The sequence below is a fragment of the Nycticebus coucang genome, chromosome 20 (genome assembly GCF_027406575.1).
Source record: "Nycticebus coucang isolate mNycCou1 chromosome 20, mNycCou1.pri, whole genome shotgun sequence".
Classification (NCBI taxonomy): Eukaryota; Metazoa; Chordata; class Mammalia; order Primates; family Lorisidae; genus Nycticebus; species Nycticebus coucang.
Window position 1 is genome coordinate 68,985,280 of NC_069799.1, and position 14,137 is coordinate 68,999,416.

General features: G+C 50.1%; 1 protein-coding gene across 7 annotated transcripts in view; it reads left to right on the forward strand.

The window, feature by feature from the left end:
- The window catches only part of DIP2C (disco interacting protein 2 homolog C), a 265,905-nt gene that overhangs the window by 116,414 nt on the left and 135,354 nt on the right, over window positions 1-14,137 (forward strand). For 4 of the 7 annotated variants that reach the window (XM_053572388.1, XM_053572384.1, XM_053572385.1 and 1 more), the window contains exons 2-4: window positions 5,476-5,547; window positions 6,902-7,069; window positions 14,014-14,124. In XM_053572388.1, coding sequence (XP_053428363.1) covers window positions 5,476-5,547; window positions 6,902-7,069; window positions 14,014-14,124 — 351 coding nt within the window. The remainder of the gene's footprint in view (window positions 1-5,475; window positions 5,548-6,901; window positions 7,070-14,013; window positions 14,125-14,137) is intronic. The other 3 variants (XM_053572386.1, XM_053572387.1, XM_053572389.1) reach the window with 1 other exon arrangement.

Here is a 14,137-nt window from a genome sequence, read left to right on the forward strand (position 1 = left end):
CCAGGAATTGGAGGTTGCTCTGAGGTAGACTGAGGCCTCTGCAATCCAGGCTGGGCAAGAGTGAGACCCTATCTCAAAAAAATAGAATAAAATATGTACTTTGATTTCATTTCTGTTTCTCCCTGGAGTAGTTTTGTTTTTAAAGTAGCAGGTAGTAAAATGGACTCTTGGTGTATAATTCTCTGGATTTTGTGGTACTCATTTGTCACCCTATGGAAGTGTTGGTTTAGGTTTTTGCCCGGATGTTAATCAGAATGGTTCTTGGCCTGTGTTGGGGTGTGGCTGGGAGTATTTCCTCCAGACAGTTGCTTGGTTTTCATTCTCATAATAGTGCCTTTTACAGAACAGACTTTTATATTTCGTGAAGTCTAATTTATTATTTTTCCCTTTTGTAGCATGTACTTTCGGGGTCCTATCTGAGAACTGTCTACTGAAGCCACGAGGGCTTTGCTGGGCTACTGCTTCACGTTTTATCACGTTTGTTCTGCTTGCTTCTGCCAGACGTGCTGAGTTACGTTTTGTGTAAGGAACGAGGAGGTTTGGGTTCTGTTTTTGCTTATAGGTGTCTAGTTTCTCCAGCACCCTGTTAAAAAGATACTTTTCAATTTAATTCACTTTGTACCTTGTTCAAATCAATCAGCTGTGTAGGTCCTACTGTGGCTCTATTTCTGGTCCACTCATCTGTCCCTTCCTTGGCCAATATCTTGTTAGCTTATTGTAGCCTTATAGTTCAAATCTTAAAATCAGGTTCCTCCAACTTTATTCTTCCCTACAAAAAATTTTTGCCTATTCCATTTTCTTTGCCTTTTCATATAACTTTTAGAATTAGCTTTGTCTCTATCTGCAGAAACTTACGGTGGCATTAGTATCGGAAGTATTGGAATTGTGTTGAATCTGTAGATTGATTTGGACAGAACTGGCACCTCCACTCTGTGGGGTCCTACAATAGCACAGACATTGGCCAGGGAGGCAGCAGCGTCCGCAAGGACGCAGAGGCCTTGTGGGGAATTTGTTCTCAGCCCTGAAATCATGGAAAGGCTTTGGGTGGGGCAGTTATGGGACCATTTTTGTGCCCTGTTGGCTGCCATCCTGGCAGAGCATGCAGGAAGCTGAGGAGGTGGGTGCCGAGAAGGGCTGTGAGTTCTTCAGGCTCTGGCTCCCACAGGTGTCCTCAGCAGGACTCTCTGCACATGTCCTCCCGCCTACTCCATGTTCTCTAGAAAGTGTGACTTGGGCAGATACTGAAGGAAGCACTTACCACATGCTTTAAGTCGTTTTCTTGCATGCTCAGTGCTTTGGAAGAGTCCCTGGTCTGTGCATTTGATCTCTGCAGCTGCGCTGGATGGTAGGTGGTTGTAACTACCTCTGCTTCACCTGTGAGAACAGTGGCTGTCCGTCCAGAGGCCCAGCCCTGCTCAGCCCACAGGGGATGGGCCCAGGTCTGCTGGCACCCTGACCACAGTGTGTGCACAGGGGCCCTGCAGGCCCATGGCAAGGAGTAGAGTGTGTCCCAAAGATAAACGGGCTCCCACTTTGTAGGAGAGGGAGAGCTCCCTGTACCTTATAAAGCAGTTGGTCAGGAAGGCCCCCGATAGCTTAAAATTGTAAACATGGAACCGACTGCTTTGTATGTGCAGCTCTAAATAACATAGTCCATGTCAGGACTGTGGAACCATCAATGTTAAACAGGTCTGTTTACTCAGAACTGATCCCTGCCCCAGAAGCAGCTCTGTGGCCACGTGTGTGACCCAGAGTTCCACGGGACTCTCTGGGTCCCACATCTGCAGGTGGATGTCTGAAGCTCTGGCCAGCTCTACACAAATTCCAGCTGGGTCCAGATTGGCCAACTCACACCTGGGGCTCGGGGGTGGGGTGGGGAGAGAGGAGTTGGGGGCACATTTGCTTCACTTCTCTGAGAATCAGGTTTGAAACTCATACTGCAATGTGACTGGGAAAAAGGGTTCTGTTTGGTGAGGGAAGGAATTGCCTAACTCTGTGTCAGCTTGCTTGTTTTGCTTTGCTGGTGTTTTTACTTTAAACTTAGGACTTTGTCTATAAATCTTTTTTCTCTGCAGTGGAAAACATGACAATTTTAATTTCTACTGAAATTTTAAGTCTTACGGAAATTCTTTGAGAATAATATGTTTGAGTATTTTCATGAGGTAGGAAGGGTTTCAGAAGATTACTTTTATTTTTCCCTCTCTGAGGTCACAGTTTCTGCACTTTTCCATCAGACCTTCTTATTCCTAAATTGAAAAGGGAATTAAATAGGTGTCTTGAGTGTTGAAGCATAGAGAATATGCTGTTTGCCATGTTATGGGGAAAATAAGGGATTCTGTGGTCGTGTCTGTTAACCTGGCAACCACGTCTTCAGAAGTGGGCTCCCCAGCCTGTCTGCCGAAGAGGGTTGACGTCCACCATGCCCTTGACAGGCGGGCCTCTCGCTCCTAGGCTGGAAGAACATTAACCAATCTGCCAAACCTTGGGTCTGCCTGGTGGGGTGTAGTGCGAGGACCCTCCACCCCACCCGACAGCCACGGTCTACAGCCTTCACCCTGAAGGCTGTGCCTTCTAGACCCAGGAGAGGATAGGGGTGATGGGGCTAAGATGGAGGGGAAACATGTGCTCTGGAGCCCACAGTGTTGCCATGGTGATGCAGGGTAGCAATTGGGTTGTGGTGTCCTGGGAAGGGGCTGTGTGACCTTGGCTGGTACCCCTGGCCCACTACTGTTCAGCATTGTCTATCCTCACTCTGTCTTTATCACGGAATCAGCACATAGGAAACCAGGGGTTGCTTCAAATTACGGGGCTGACTCACTAGCCACCCGCATTCAGTAGAAAGTTCACTTTGTGAGTTTGCAATGGGTTTGTTGTAGAATCTGTCGGGCTTCTGTCTGCCAGATGTCAAGTAGAGTTAAAAATAACCGGACTTTCTCTACGTAATGGAAACAGCAGTAAGGACATTTTTAGCTCTGATGCTTTGGGGCCTGAGCAAACCCAGTGTTGGTGCTGGGATGTCAGGTCCTTGTGGGTGACATGCGCTCAGGCAGTGTGGCCATGGTGGGTTCCCTCCCCGCTCCCTGCCAGGGCTCTGAACAGTTAAGTGGTCACTCACATGCCTGCCAGGTCACTGATGGAGTCTCTGCGGGAGGACGTTGGTGCTGGCTACCTGCTTGTGGCGTCCATCAGCAGGTCCCCAGCTGTAACAGAGCCCGGTCATTGACTAGTCACCCTGCCCCTTTCATAAGGCCTCACTCTCTGTTTTTTTTTTTTTTTTTTTTGAGACAGAGTCTCAAGCTATTGCCCTTGGTAGAGTACTGTGGCATCACAGCTCACAGCAACCTCCAATTCCTGGGCTTAAAGAGGGATTCTCTTGCCTCAGCTTCCCAAGTAGCTGGGACTATAGGTTCCCGCCACAATGCCCAGCTATTTTTTGGTTCTAGTTGTCACTGTTGTTTGGCAGGCCCGGGCTAGATTTGGACCCGCCAGCTATGGTGTATGTGGCTGGTGCCTTAGCCGCTTGAGCTACAGGCACCGAGCCCACTCTCTGGTTTTGAGGGTAAGCCATGTGCACCATAATGTCAAAGAAACCAAGCCACACACAGCCGTCCCCAGGCTGTGAGAGCCTTGCTGGGGCAGGGGCAGGGAGGGAGCAGTAGAGATAGATGCCTCCATGCTTAACATTCACTCGAGAAGTTAATAAAACCTGACTGGATTTGGGGGTAGAACCAAATATGACCTGAGGCCCAGTTCAGCTGGGCTCTGTCTGCACTGAGGATTGTGGGTCTCCGGGTGGGAGCTGGGAAGGGCCAGAGCTCGGCGGTGTCTCCTCTTCCTCGCCTGTCCTGCTCCCTCTCCCCTGTTTCTGCTTTAGTGTTGAGTGTTCCCACTCCGGAGCAGGCTGTGGGCCTGACTTCCAAAATGTCGAGCACACCTGGTAGAGAAGGCCAGGACTCTGCCCTGGGGCAGAGGGGCTACCTCCTGAGGCTTCCTGGGGCCCAGTGAGTGGACCGGCCAGCCTTGCTCTGACCTCAGAGGTCAGAGCAACCCTACTTTTCTGCAGTAGGGGTGGGGCTGGAACCCTGGTCCCCCCACCCCCAGCACGTTGGTTCCCCTTTAATTCCACCCTACAGCGTGTTGGGACAAAGCCTCTGAGTTAGTGCCCCCAATCAGGTCTCACCTGGATGCTTAGCTGGCCACTGTCCCGACAGGTTTTTGAGGCTTCTCAGATCTTATTTGCTTTACAGATCCATTGATCTTAGTGTTTCCTCAAAACCAGATACTTTTCTAGTCCCTGTCACTTCACAGCTGTAGTCTGTAGAGACAGCTTCACAGCCAGGAGTTCAGGCCATGCTCTTTGGTTCCCTGATGCCTCACGGAAACCTCCGGAGTGTGGGGGTCTCTGCTGAGAGCTCGACGTCCTTTCAAACGGGGCCCCCAGTGAGGTGTCCTCAGTGTCTGGGCAGCTCGTGGCCATGCGGCGTCTGGTGCAGAGTTGATGCATGTGGGGAGCCCGTCGCTGACCAGCGGTTGTGTTAACACAGCTAAACCAGAGCTCTGGCTGGTCCATGAGGATGCTCAGGCCATGCCCTGTGGCTGTTTGTGGCTCTGTCTTCAAGCTCCAGACGTGGATTTTGTGAGGGAGGCCACTCAAGCAGCAAATACAACCTGCCTATGTTTGCTATGTTTTTATTGAGTCTTGAATTTTTAGCTCTTCCAGGAGTGATGGTTTGATCTAAATTTTAGAAAAGTTTTAAAAGATTCCAAGAAAATTCGAGGGCACCATGAGTATTGGAGCTTGTCGTTGGAAGAGGCTGTTGGGTGTTAATAAGGTCGCTTTCTTGCTTGTGCTCAGGGCTTGGCACTTAGGGAAGATGTAAGCATGCCCAACCTCCCCGTCTCCCAAGAGTGAGCCTGTGGCTCCCACAGTTCTTGTTAGAACAATGAGTCCCTTTCTCACACATTTTGCATCTGTGTAGGTCCCATGTTCTTTCATTTTACCTTGGTCCTCATCACTTGTTTTTCAAAAATATCACAGCAGTTTAAATTCCTTGATTCCAAAAATCTCTGTAATGGGAGGTGGCATCAGCAGCTGTGCTGGCCCACTGTGTGGTGTGGACAGTGGCCTGATCTGTCCTTGGTTGAGTTAATTAATGTCCCAAAGCTGGAGTTGGGCTTCCTGTGCCAGGGACGTGGGTTAGATCACAGGACTACTGTTCTGGACCCCATCAGTTGGATCCCAGTGAGAAGGGGCTGGACGTAGACGTGTATTGAGCAGAGGAGTTCCTGATAACTGAAGTGTGGTAGGTTTCCTTTGAGGGCAGGGAAGCAGTGAAGGTGTGGGATGGGTTGCACCTTCTTCCTAAATTCCAGCGACAAATAAGCTGTAGACAGTGACAGCTGCTTCTTAGATTCCATGGCATGGTAAACGTGACCTGTTGAGACCATTCTGAATGTTTTTCCTTTCTCTTGCAGGTGACATCACACAAAAAGGATATGAAAAGAAGAGGTCGAAGTTAATTGGCGCCTACCTTCCCCAGCCTCCGAGTATGTACCCCATCCCCTGTGCCCCGCAGAGTAAATGTCTGGTTTTGAGCCTTAACTGCAGCCCACAAAATAGACTCCCCAGAAGGGAGGAGGTTCGTAAGGTCTGCAGAAGGCCACCTGTGGGGCATGCACTCATCACCTCTGGTTCCTGTTTGATTACATGTTTGTGAACATAGAACACACAGACAGGTTTCTATAAATGTGGTAATATAGGTTTCCGTCTATAGGTAGAGATCAATATGTCAATCACCTTAAAATGTCATCATATTCATAAAAAGCAACGAGAGCATTTGTAATTTAAACATGATTTTTGGTTTAGTGAGTTATTTATTGCTACTGACTATGATATAAGTTGATCTAAAATTTTGTCAGTGTCATCGGATTAGAAATCTAACAATGATATGATACCCTGCCTGCGATTCTGAAATTTTGAAGGTTGGTTGAGTTTTGAGATGAGGTTGTGAAACCTCATCTTCCTGATTCTTAAAGTGCAAAGTCTGTTTCCTTCTAGCATTTTCCACGTGCAAGTTCGTAAGGTCTGTGATTGAGTGAGGTCCAGAGTAAAACTGAACTGCGGTCCCAGCACCTCCCAGCGCAAGCCCAGGTCAGCGTGAAGGTGACCTGGAGAGTTTGCTGGCCCCTAAGACTGGCTTAACACTAAATCCCGGCACCATTTTCCTCAAATAGAAAGGATAGTAACACATTTTAAAAGTCCAGACCAAGCTCTGTACTGTTCAAGAAGTTTAAAGGTTCACGTGTGCCTTGTATCCATGCAAACCCTGGCTCAGTGCCTTCCCCGGCTCTGGTGCCTCTGGCAGGGCCCTTCCAGGACTCACGTGTATTGAGTTTCTGTGTTTGGAGTCTCACCTTGGAGACTGACTTTGGAGACAGGCAATGTAAGGTAGACCTGCATGTGTAGGGCTTGGTGTGTCTCACGGAAGGAACGTTGTCCCTGAGAGGAGCATGTGGTTGACTGAGGCTGTCGTGTGCCAGGCTGCAGGGGCTGGTGTGGGCAGTGCAGGTGGTGGCCTATCTTACCCCTGTCCTGGCTGTCCTCGCCTTGTCACTAGCTGAGTTACCTCAGGTAGGTGCTATCACGCCTTGGAGGATGGCTGGGCTGACTGGGCTGTCGACACTGCTTGGATTTAATTTCTGTGCCCTCTCCAAACAAAAGTGAAACAGAAGCAGCTCCTCGCTTTCCCGAGGACGGTTCTCTGGCCGCAGCTGTGCCGGCATGGTCCCTTTGGTGGTCTGTGTGCTGTTCTGCATGGGGGCGGCAGCTCTGTTCAGCGCTGTAACAAATTTAAAAAAAACTAAAGTTTGAATTAATTAGTTTTTTTTCAACTTGTTACAGCAGCGAATGGAGCTGCCGTGGTCCGGTGTAGACTGCAGCGCAGTGAAGGAGCCCCAAGAAGAACATTCCGCTCGGCCCACATCGGGGTGTGCGACGTCCGAGAAGCCGCGGCCAGGGAGCGGGCGGCCAGCGCCACGGGGAACCGGCCTCTGTTTTACTTTCGTTTCGGTGAGCGCTGCTTTGATGAGACAGAGGACCCAGCAGGGTATGGGAGCGAAGACTGGCTGGCCGCCTCCAGCCGTGCTGTGCAGAAGCCCAGGGCGTGGTGCAAGTCATGGCCTAGTACAGGCCATGGCCTCAACCACAGATAGGTGGGGCCACCCCTAGAGTCAGGGCCCATGTCCGTGTGCTTCCTGTTAAAGTAGAACGTCCTGTTTCTGCATTTCTGTTTTTTCAGTTGGGACATCACTTACAAAACACTTGGAATTATAAAATTCTTCTTAAAGTTGTTGGTCTCCTATGAACTTCTGTCTCCTAGCGGGAGACCTTGGTTTAATCTTGGCCTCTGAGATTGCTGACGGGAGGGACTTTGAGACGTATAGCTCTATCTTAACTTTTATAGCTAACGAGAAAAGTTATGGGTTTTGAAATAGAAAAATTATTTAATCGTAGAGCACATTCTTAAAGATAATGGCCCTGTCCCAAGGTTGGAGTCACTCTGGCAGGCAGTATTTTGAAAATAAGTTCATGAGGCAAAAGGTGAATCCAAGGCACTTTTTAATAGACTAAAAAGTATTGTAGGCTGAATTTTTAGGTTCATGTTCAAGGTCATGCCTTAAATAATATTGTTTTAAGACCACACGCCAGTAACAGGCAAACTCCAGCATTACAGTTGGCCTCCAGGATGTAGTGAGTATGCCCGCTGCTCCCCCAACACACCCTTGTGGGAGCAGTGTGGATGCTAAGGGCGTCCAGCACTTAGGTGTGGCTGTGAGGTCCATGTCAGAGGTTTTGTGTTCAGACGTGTGACAGTAGAACCTGCCTAGGGCATGGGTCTGCTGGGGTCTGTGGCCCACCCAGTTCCCATGGATTGAGGGCCGGCCCAGGGCATCCTTGATGCCAGGGCCTCGCATGTTGGGGTTGGGCCAGTCCCAGCTGGCTCTTCAGTTACTTGGCCTCTAAGTGGTGAGTGGTCTTTGTTGCATGTGATGTGGTTCTCGGGAGTCACTGAGTATAGCAGGTGTTTTCCAAGCTCAGTTCTTTCACAACTGGCCCCATTTGGAAGAGAATTATTTTTGTACAAGATCTTTCTAAAGAACATCTTTTATTTCCATTCACCCCTATCCTACCACGCAGTTTCCCATAAGGGGTTCATGTTTCAATGAACTTTATCAAACCCTTTCTCCTTGATATTTTTATTTACCAGAAAAAATTTTAAGGTTTCTCTAGAAAATATTCTCAGAATATTTCTAAAATGTTATTTGGGGCACATAGAGGTAAATTAGAATGGCATTCATCTATTTATTGCAAGCTGGCGGCTCACAGGCAGGGCCCCCTCCCGCAGAGGCTGCAGACTCTCATATCCAATAAAAGAAGAAAGAAGGTTTGGATGATCGTATTCAGAGAGCGAACGTACTAGAGAGCTTAGCCATTTTGTCCTTACCCCCGTGTGGTTTTGGGGATGTAGTGTCTTGTACACACTCCATCCTTCATTTGTCTCTGAGCCCAATTAAACTTATAAAAACAGAAAATAAAACTTGCTATCTAGTCTTCTCTTTAGGGATGTCTTAATAACAGAGCCGACTTTGCCAATGTGTTAGGCCGGAGGACATAGCCCATGGAGGGGCAGAATGGCGCCTTTGCTGTTGACAGTCACTGCGCAGACCTGGTCCACACAGTTGTCTTGAGATGCCCCTCAATACAGGGCCCATGTGGCTTCTTGGGCTCAGATGTTGGACTTGGTGATGGGGTGGCTGGTGTCAGGCAGCTGCCAAACCCCTGCTGAATCCCCCGCTCTGTATAGTTTCCTCCAGTGTCCTGCACGTGCTGGGACCTCGCCTGTCCCTAGCTGTCATTCACAAGCACTTCCTCAAGGGTCTGAGCCTGATTCCCCACCGCTAGGACAGGCCCAGGTCCTGTCCCAGTGACTTCCCGTTAGATACACTCACCAAAATCTAGTGGGTAGTGGTCACAGTAGGTCAAGCGGCCTGGGCCCTTGCCCTGGTGTACCTGGTGGTGGGGTGTGGAGGGTGTTTAGTGGGCTCTGAGCAGGTGAAGGGTCTGCTCGAGGCCCCACAGCAGGTGTGTCAACACCTCTTCTGCCCCCCAGTTACTGCCCATGTTGTGTATATGAGCTAGGGGCTGGCAGGTGTGTCCCTGCACTGGGATAAGAGGCTGCTTGTGAGCAGCTCAGCTGATGGTGAACCCAAAGTGCCAGCATGTTGCTGGGATCGTGTGACGTCTGAACACACAGTCCGACAGAGAGCACGCTGCCCAGTTGTTCCACCTGTGGCCACGGTCTGCTCAGGGCCGTGGTGTCATCACAGCTCCCTGCAGCCTCCAACTGCAGGCTCCAGTGACCCTCCTGCCTCTGCCTCCTGTGCAGCTGGGTCGGTAGGCAATACCACGCCTGGATAATTTTCCTACTATTATGAGAGATGAAGTCTCACTATTGCTGGTCTCAAACTCTCTACCTCAAGTGATCCTCAGCCTCCCAGAGTGCAGTTGTGGGACCACAGGGCAGCTTTCTGTGGACAGTGAAGCCATGTCTGCTGATACAGGTGACCCTTTCCTCAGCCTGTGCCTCCTACAGAGCCAGGCTGTGTTGTGTTGTGTGACATAAGCTTAAATCCCAGAAGAGGAGGAATATGAGGGGTAGATTGGCAGCAGCTGCCTGTGACTTAGCTGGCTTCTTTCCAGGTCAAATTGCTGCAGCAAAGGTAAATTACTTGTATTCCAGGTGAGCCCTGAACCTGCTTGGACAGGCCCATTCTGCTGTGTTACCAGGATGTGTCCTTCACACGTGGCTATTGGTGTGATGGGAAGTTCCTGCTGCTTTCTGGGGCATCTGATGAACACGTCCCTTGTCCCAGGTGTCAGCAGTCAGGCGAACTTGACACCTGGTGTGTTTGGAGTTGGTGTTGGTGTGTCTGCCCAGCAGTGAGGATGGTGCTTGCTTTGGGACTGGCTCATGTGGAGTTTTGGAAACAATCTATGAATTGAGAAAAGCGCAGAGCTGATGAAGTTGTCACTTTGTCCAGCAGGCCTACATCAGAGGCACAGAGGGGACGAGATGCAAACGTCAGACTGCCAAGTTCCACGCCTATGTTCCCCAACTCATACGTCCTGAGTGCAGTTAAGACATTACATTTTAGGAGAGGGCTGTTAAGTAAATGCACACCGACTCATGCCAGAGAGGTCTGCTAATGAGAGACAAGGTGGAAATGACGAGGGAACCCTAGGGTGTTGGGGTCATGTGGTTGGGGAGAGGCTCAGGTTGTCTTTCTCCCTCCTGATGCTCACACGCTGCAAATGCAGTATGTTTCTTACCCTTCTGTCCAGCAGTTACATAGCTTTACTTTCTGGCAAAGTCCTTATTTGCACTTATTGTGAAAACAAGTGGACAAGACCCCACACTTGGGTACGAGGAGGAGGGACTGGATTCCCAAACTGCCCAGCAGGCTAGGTGCCCGCCAGGCGGGGCCGAGGCCACGTGGAAGATGTAGGAGTGGGTGAGGAGGGGCCTCGGGCTGCACACCCGCCCAGCCCGTCTTCTCTCCTGGGCTCCCTTTCCATCTCTGCACCTGGTTTCTCATTGACTAGCCTTCGTTCTGGAGTTTTATTTTAATACTACTGTGATTCCAGAGGAAAAATAAAAACCTCCCTGACATAGTGTTGGGTAAGTTGCTCCCAGGGCTGTCTGGACATGGGCAAGATGACCCTGCCCCTCCGGTTGGCTTCCATCCCTCTGGCAGGAGGATGTCCATAATGTGACAACTGGGAGGGAAGCAGGTGCCGGCATTGCAGTGGGTATCAGGAGTGTGATACCGAGCAAGACACCCTGTGGGACCCTGTGTGGGGAGAGGCGAGGTGTCCAGGCCACACTCCCACACACATCTGGATGTCCCAGGGGCTCTGGCCAAGGAGCAGTAAGGGCTGTGTGGATGCGTGGCTCCCATGAGAAGGTGAGACAGCCGTGCGAATCAGCGCTACCATATCTGTACAGTGGCAGAGGGAGCAGACCCCTCTTGGGGTTCAGTGCTGATAGAATGGATTAATGAACACAGTATGCTCAGACCGTATGGGAGGTGCTGGCTGCTGCATCCCCTTCTGTGATGCCAGGAAGCGGGCCTGGTCCAGGCCTCCTGGGTGCTGCTCTGCCTGGGTCCACCTGGTGCCTCCCACATGGCCAGCACATGGAAGCTTTGTGAGTGCTATGAGGGAGGGTCCAGGAGTGTGAGGGCTCTGACAGGCCAACGGCAGCCACACGTGAGACGCATAGTCAGTGCCTTCCTGTCATGGATGGCCTGGCCCAGGGCCAGAGGCCTTTCCTAGGGTGACGGATAGCCCAGCTGGAAGGGTTCTGGGGAAAGGGGTGTGGTGTTGGCCTAGTTTCTTCACTGGGAAATGACTACAGCATCAGAGTGACGTTAACTTTCCCAGCAGTAATGGAAGTGGAAGGCATGGAATAAAAATAATTTTACTTAGAATTACAAGCAACAACCCGATCACATTAGAACAGAAACACCTTTGCAGGTGCAGGGCCTCCAAATGTTAATTCTCATTTTTATGGGGTTTGTCGATGTTCCCACACATATTGATGTATGGCGATCAGATCGAGGTAATTAGCACAGCCATTGTCTTGAGCTTCTCAATACCCCCTGCTAGCTATTTGGAGCTAAATAATGTTACGTTACCTGTTGTCACTCTCGTTCTCCTGAAGCTGCTCAGGTGTGCCTGTGAGCCTCAGGAGAACAGAAACGCTGAGGAACGTAGGGACAAGTGACTGAGTCAGGGAAGAAGGGACCCTGTGCCATCACCATGCTAGTACTGGGGTGGGGGGTGCTGTAAGGGGACTTTAAGGAAAAGGGAACTGTTAAATGGTCATCAGGATGTAAGTGTTCACAGGCAAGAAAGGTGTGGGGAAGAATTTTTCTCAGAAGATTAGCAAGGAAAGCCAAGAGAATGGGGAAGAGGTGTAAAGGTAGGTTCAGAGGCACCAGAAGGTGTGAGATGGAAGGTCGCAGCAGCAATGGCCCCACAGAGAGAGGGTCACATTTGATCCCTAGGGTGGTAGGGACACAAGGTAAAGGAGGAGTCCACATAGGGTCTAATGTGGACAGTCAAGGAATGTTAAAAATTCACCTCTTAAGTACGGACGTAAATACTTTCCCTCTATTTGATAAAAACAAAAGGCAGGTTTATTTTTATATTTATTTATTTTTCGAGATAGTCTCAAGCTGTCGCCCTGGGTAGAGTGCTGTGGCGTGACAGCTCACAGCAACCTCAAACTCTTGGGCTTAAATGATTCTCCCACCTCAGCCTCCCAAGTAGCTGGGACTACTGGTGCGCACCACAGCGCCCAGCTATTTTTTGTTATAGTTGTCATTGTTGTTTAGCAGGCCCAGGCTGGGTTCAAACCTCCAGCCTCAGTGTGTGTGGCTGGTGCCCTAACCATGGAGCTATGGGCGCCGAGCCAAAAGGCAGCTTTTTAAAGATCATTTTACAGGCTTGGTGCCGGCCACACACACGCAGGCTGGCGGGTTTGAACCTGGCCTGAGTCAGCTAAACAACAATGACAACTATAACAAAAAATAGTTGGGCGTTGTGATGGGCACCTATAGTCCCAGCACTTGGGAGGCTGAGGTGGGAGAATCACTTAAGGCCAAGAGTTTGAGGTTGCTGTGAGCTGTGTTAGCACAGCACTCTACTGAGGGTGAAATAGTGAGACTCTGTACCTCCCCCCCCCCCAAAAAAAAAAAAACAAAACATTTTACAAAGCTCCTTTGTAGGCAGTAACTGGACGGTGTTTGGTAGCTGCAAACATTTCATTCTGACCCTGACAGCAGCATCAGGGTTTGGGCTCTGATGCGTCAGCCTGATAATGTGGAACTACAGACACAAGTCGGGAGCAAAGGCAGAAGTCACTGCAGTAGGAGGAGATTAAACCCACAGGACAGTGTCATGGGAACCCAACGTGGAAAACCAGGGGCTAAACCTGTTTTCCTTAGAATTTTTGTCTGGTTTGCTGCCAGTCAGGCATGACTGGTCCTTTTCTGAGGGTCAAGGCTCAGTGTCACAGACTTTCTTTATCTTTTTACCATGATGGTTAGTCTTTCCTGGTGGTGCTTGGTTTTGCCACCCTGCGATCCAAGTACAATCCATGCCGGGCCTGGCAGATTCCGTACCCGATTGAGGTGTTTTCACTTGACCACAGTAACATCTCCTGCAACTCATCAAAGCTGTATTCAAATGCCATTTGTTAAAATGGAGTAAGTTTCCAGAGAGTAATCTAGAATTGATGAAACTGGAAGTTTACTTTGCATCCTGGTTACTGAATTATGTTAAAGTACCCTATAAGGTTTATTTTAGAGTTAACTTGAATTTACTGATACATGTAATTTTTATTTTTCTGAAGAATTTGTATGACCCTTTCTGTTTAATTTTATAAAAAGATCATGACGGGCGGCGCCTGTGGCTCAGTCGGTAGGGCGCCGGCCCCATATACCGAGGGTGGTGGGTTCAGGCCCGTCCCCGGCCAAACTGCAACCAAAAAATAGCCGGGCGTTGTGGTGGGCGCCTGTAGTCCCAGCTACTTGGGAGGCTGAGGCAAGAGAATCGCTTAAGCCCAGGAGTTGGAGGTTGCTGTGAGCTGTGTGAGGCCACGGTACTCTACCGAGGGCCATAAAGTGAGACTCTGTCTCTACAAAAAAAAGATCATGACATGATTCTGTCTTGGGGACCCTTGCCCTGACTGAGAATTCAGCGTCATAGGTGGCTCAGTTAAATCTCCTGTGATATGGGCATTGGTGACCCAAAGAGGCACAGGGTGGCCCCAGGTCCCGGCTTTGCTGGGGGAGAGTTGGGGCCTGTCCTCCAAGTGATGTGCACCACAGCACTGGCAGGCTGCGTCCAGAGTGTCTCACCCTCACTCTGTTTTCCCTCACGTCCAGGGGTGGACCAAGCTTTGCCTCAGGAGCGCCGGGCGCCTGTCACACCGTCCTCATCCTCTCGCTACCACCGCCGGCGGTCCTCAGGGTCCCGAGATGAGCGCTACCGGTCAGGTAAGGTAGGGGC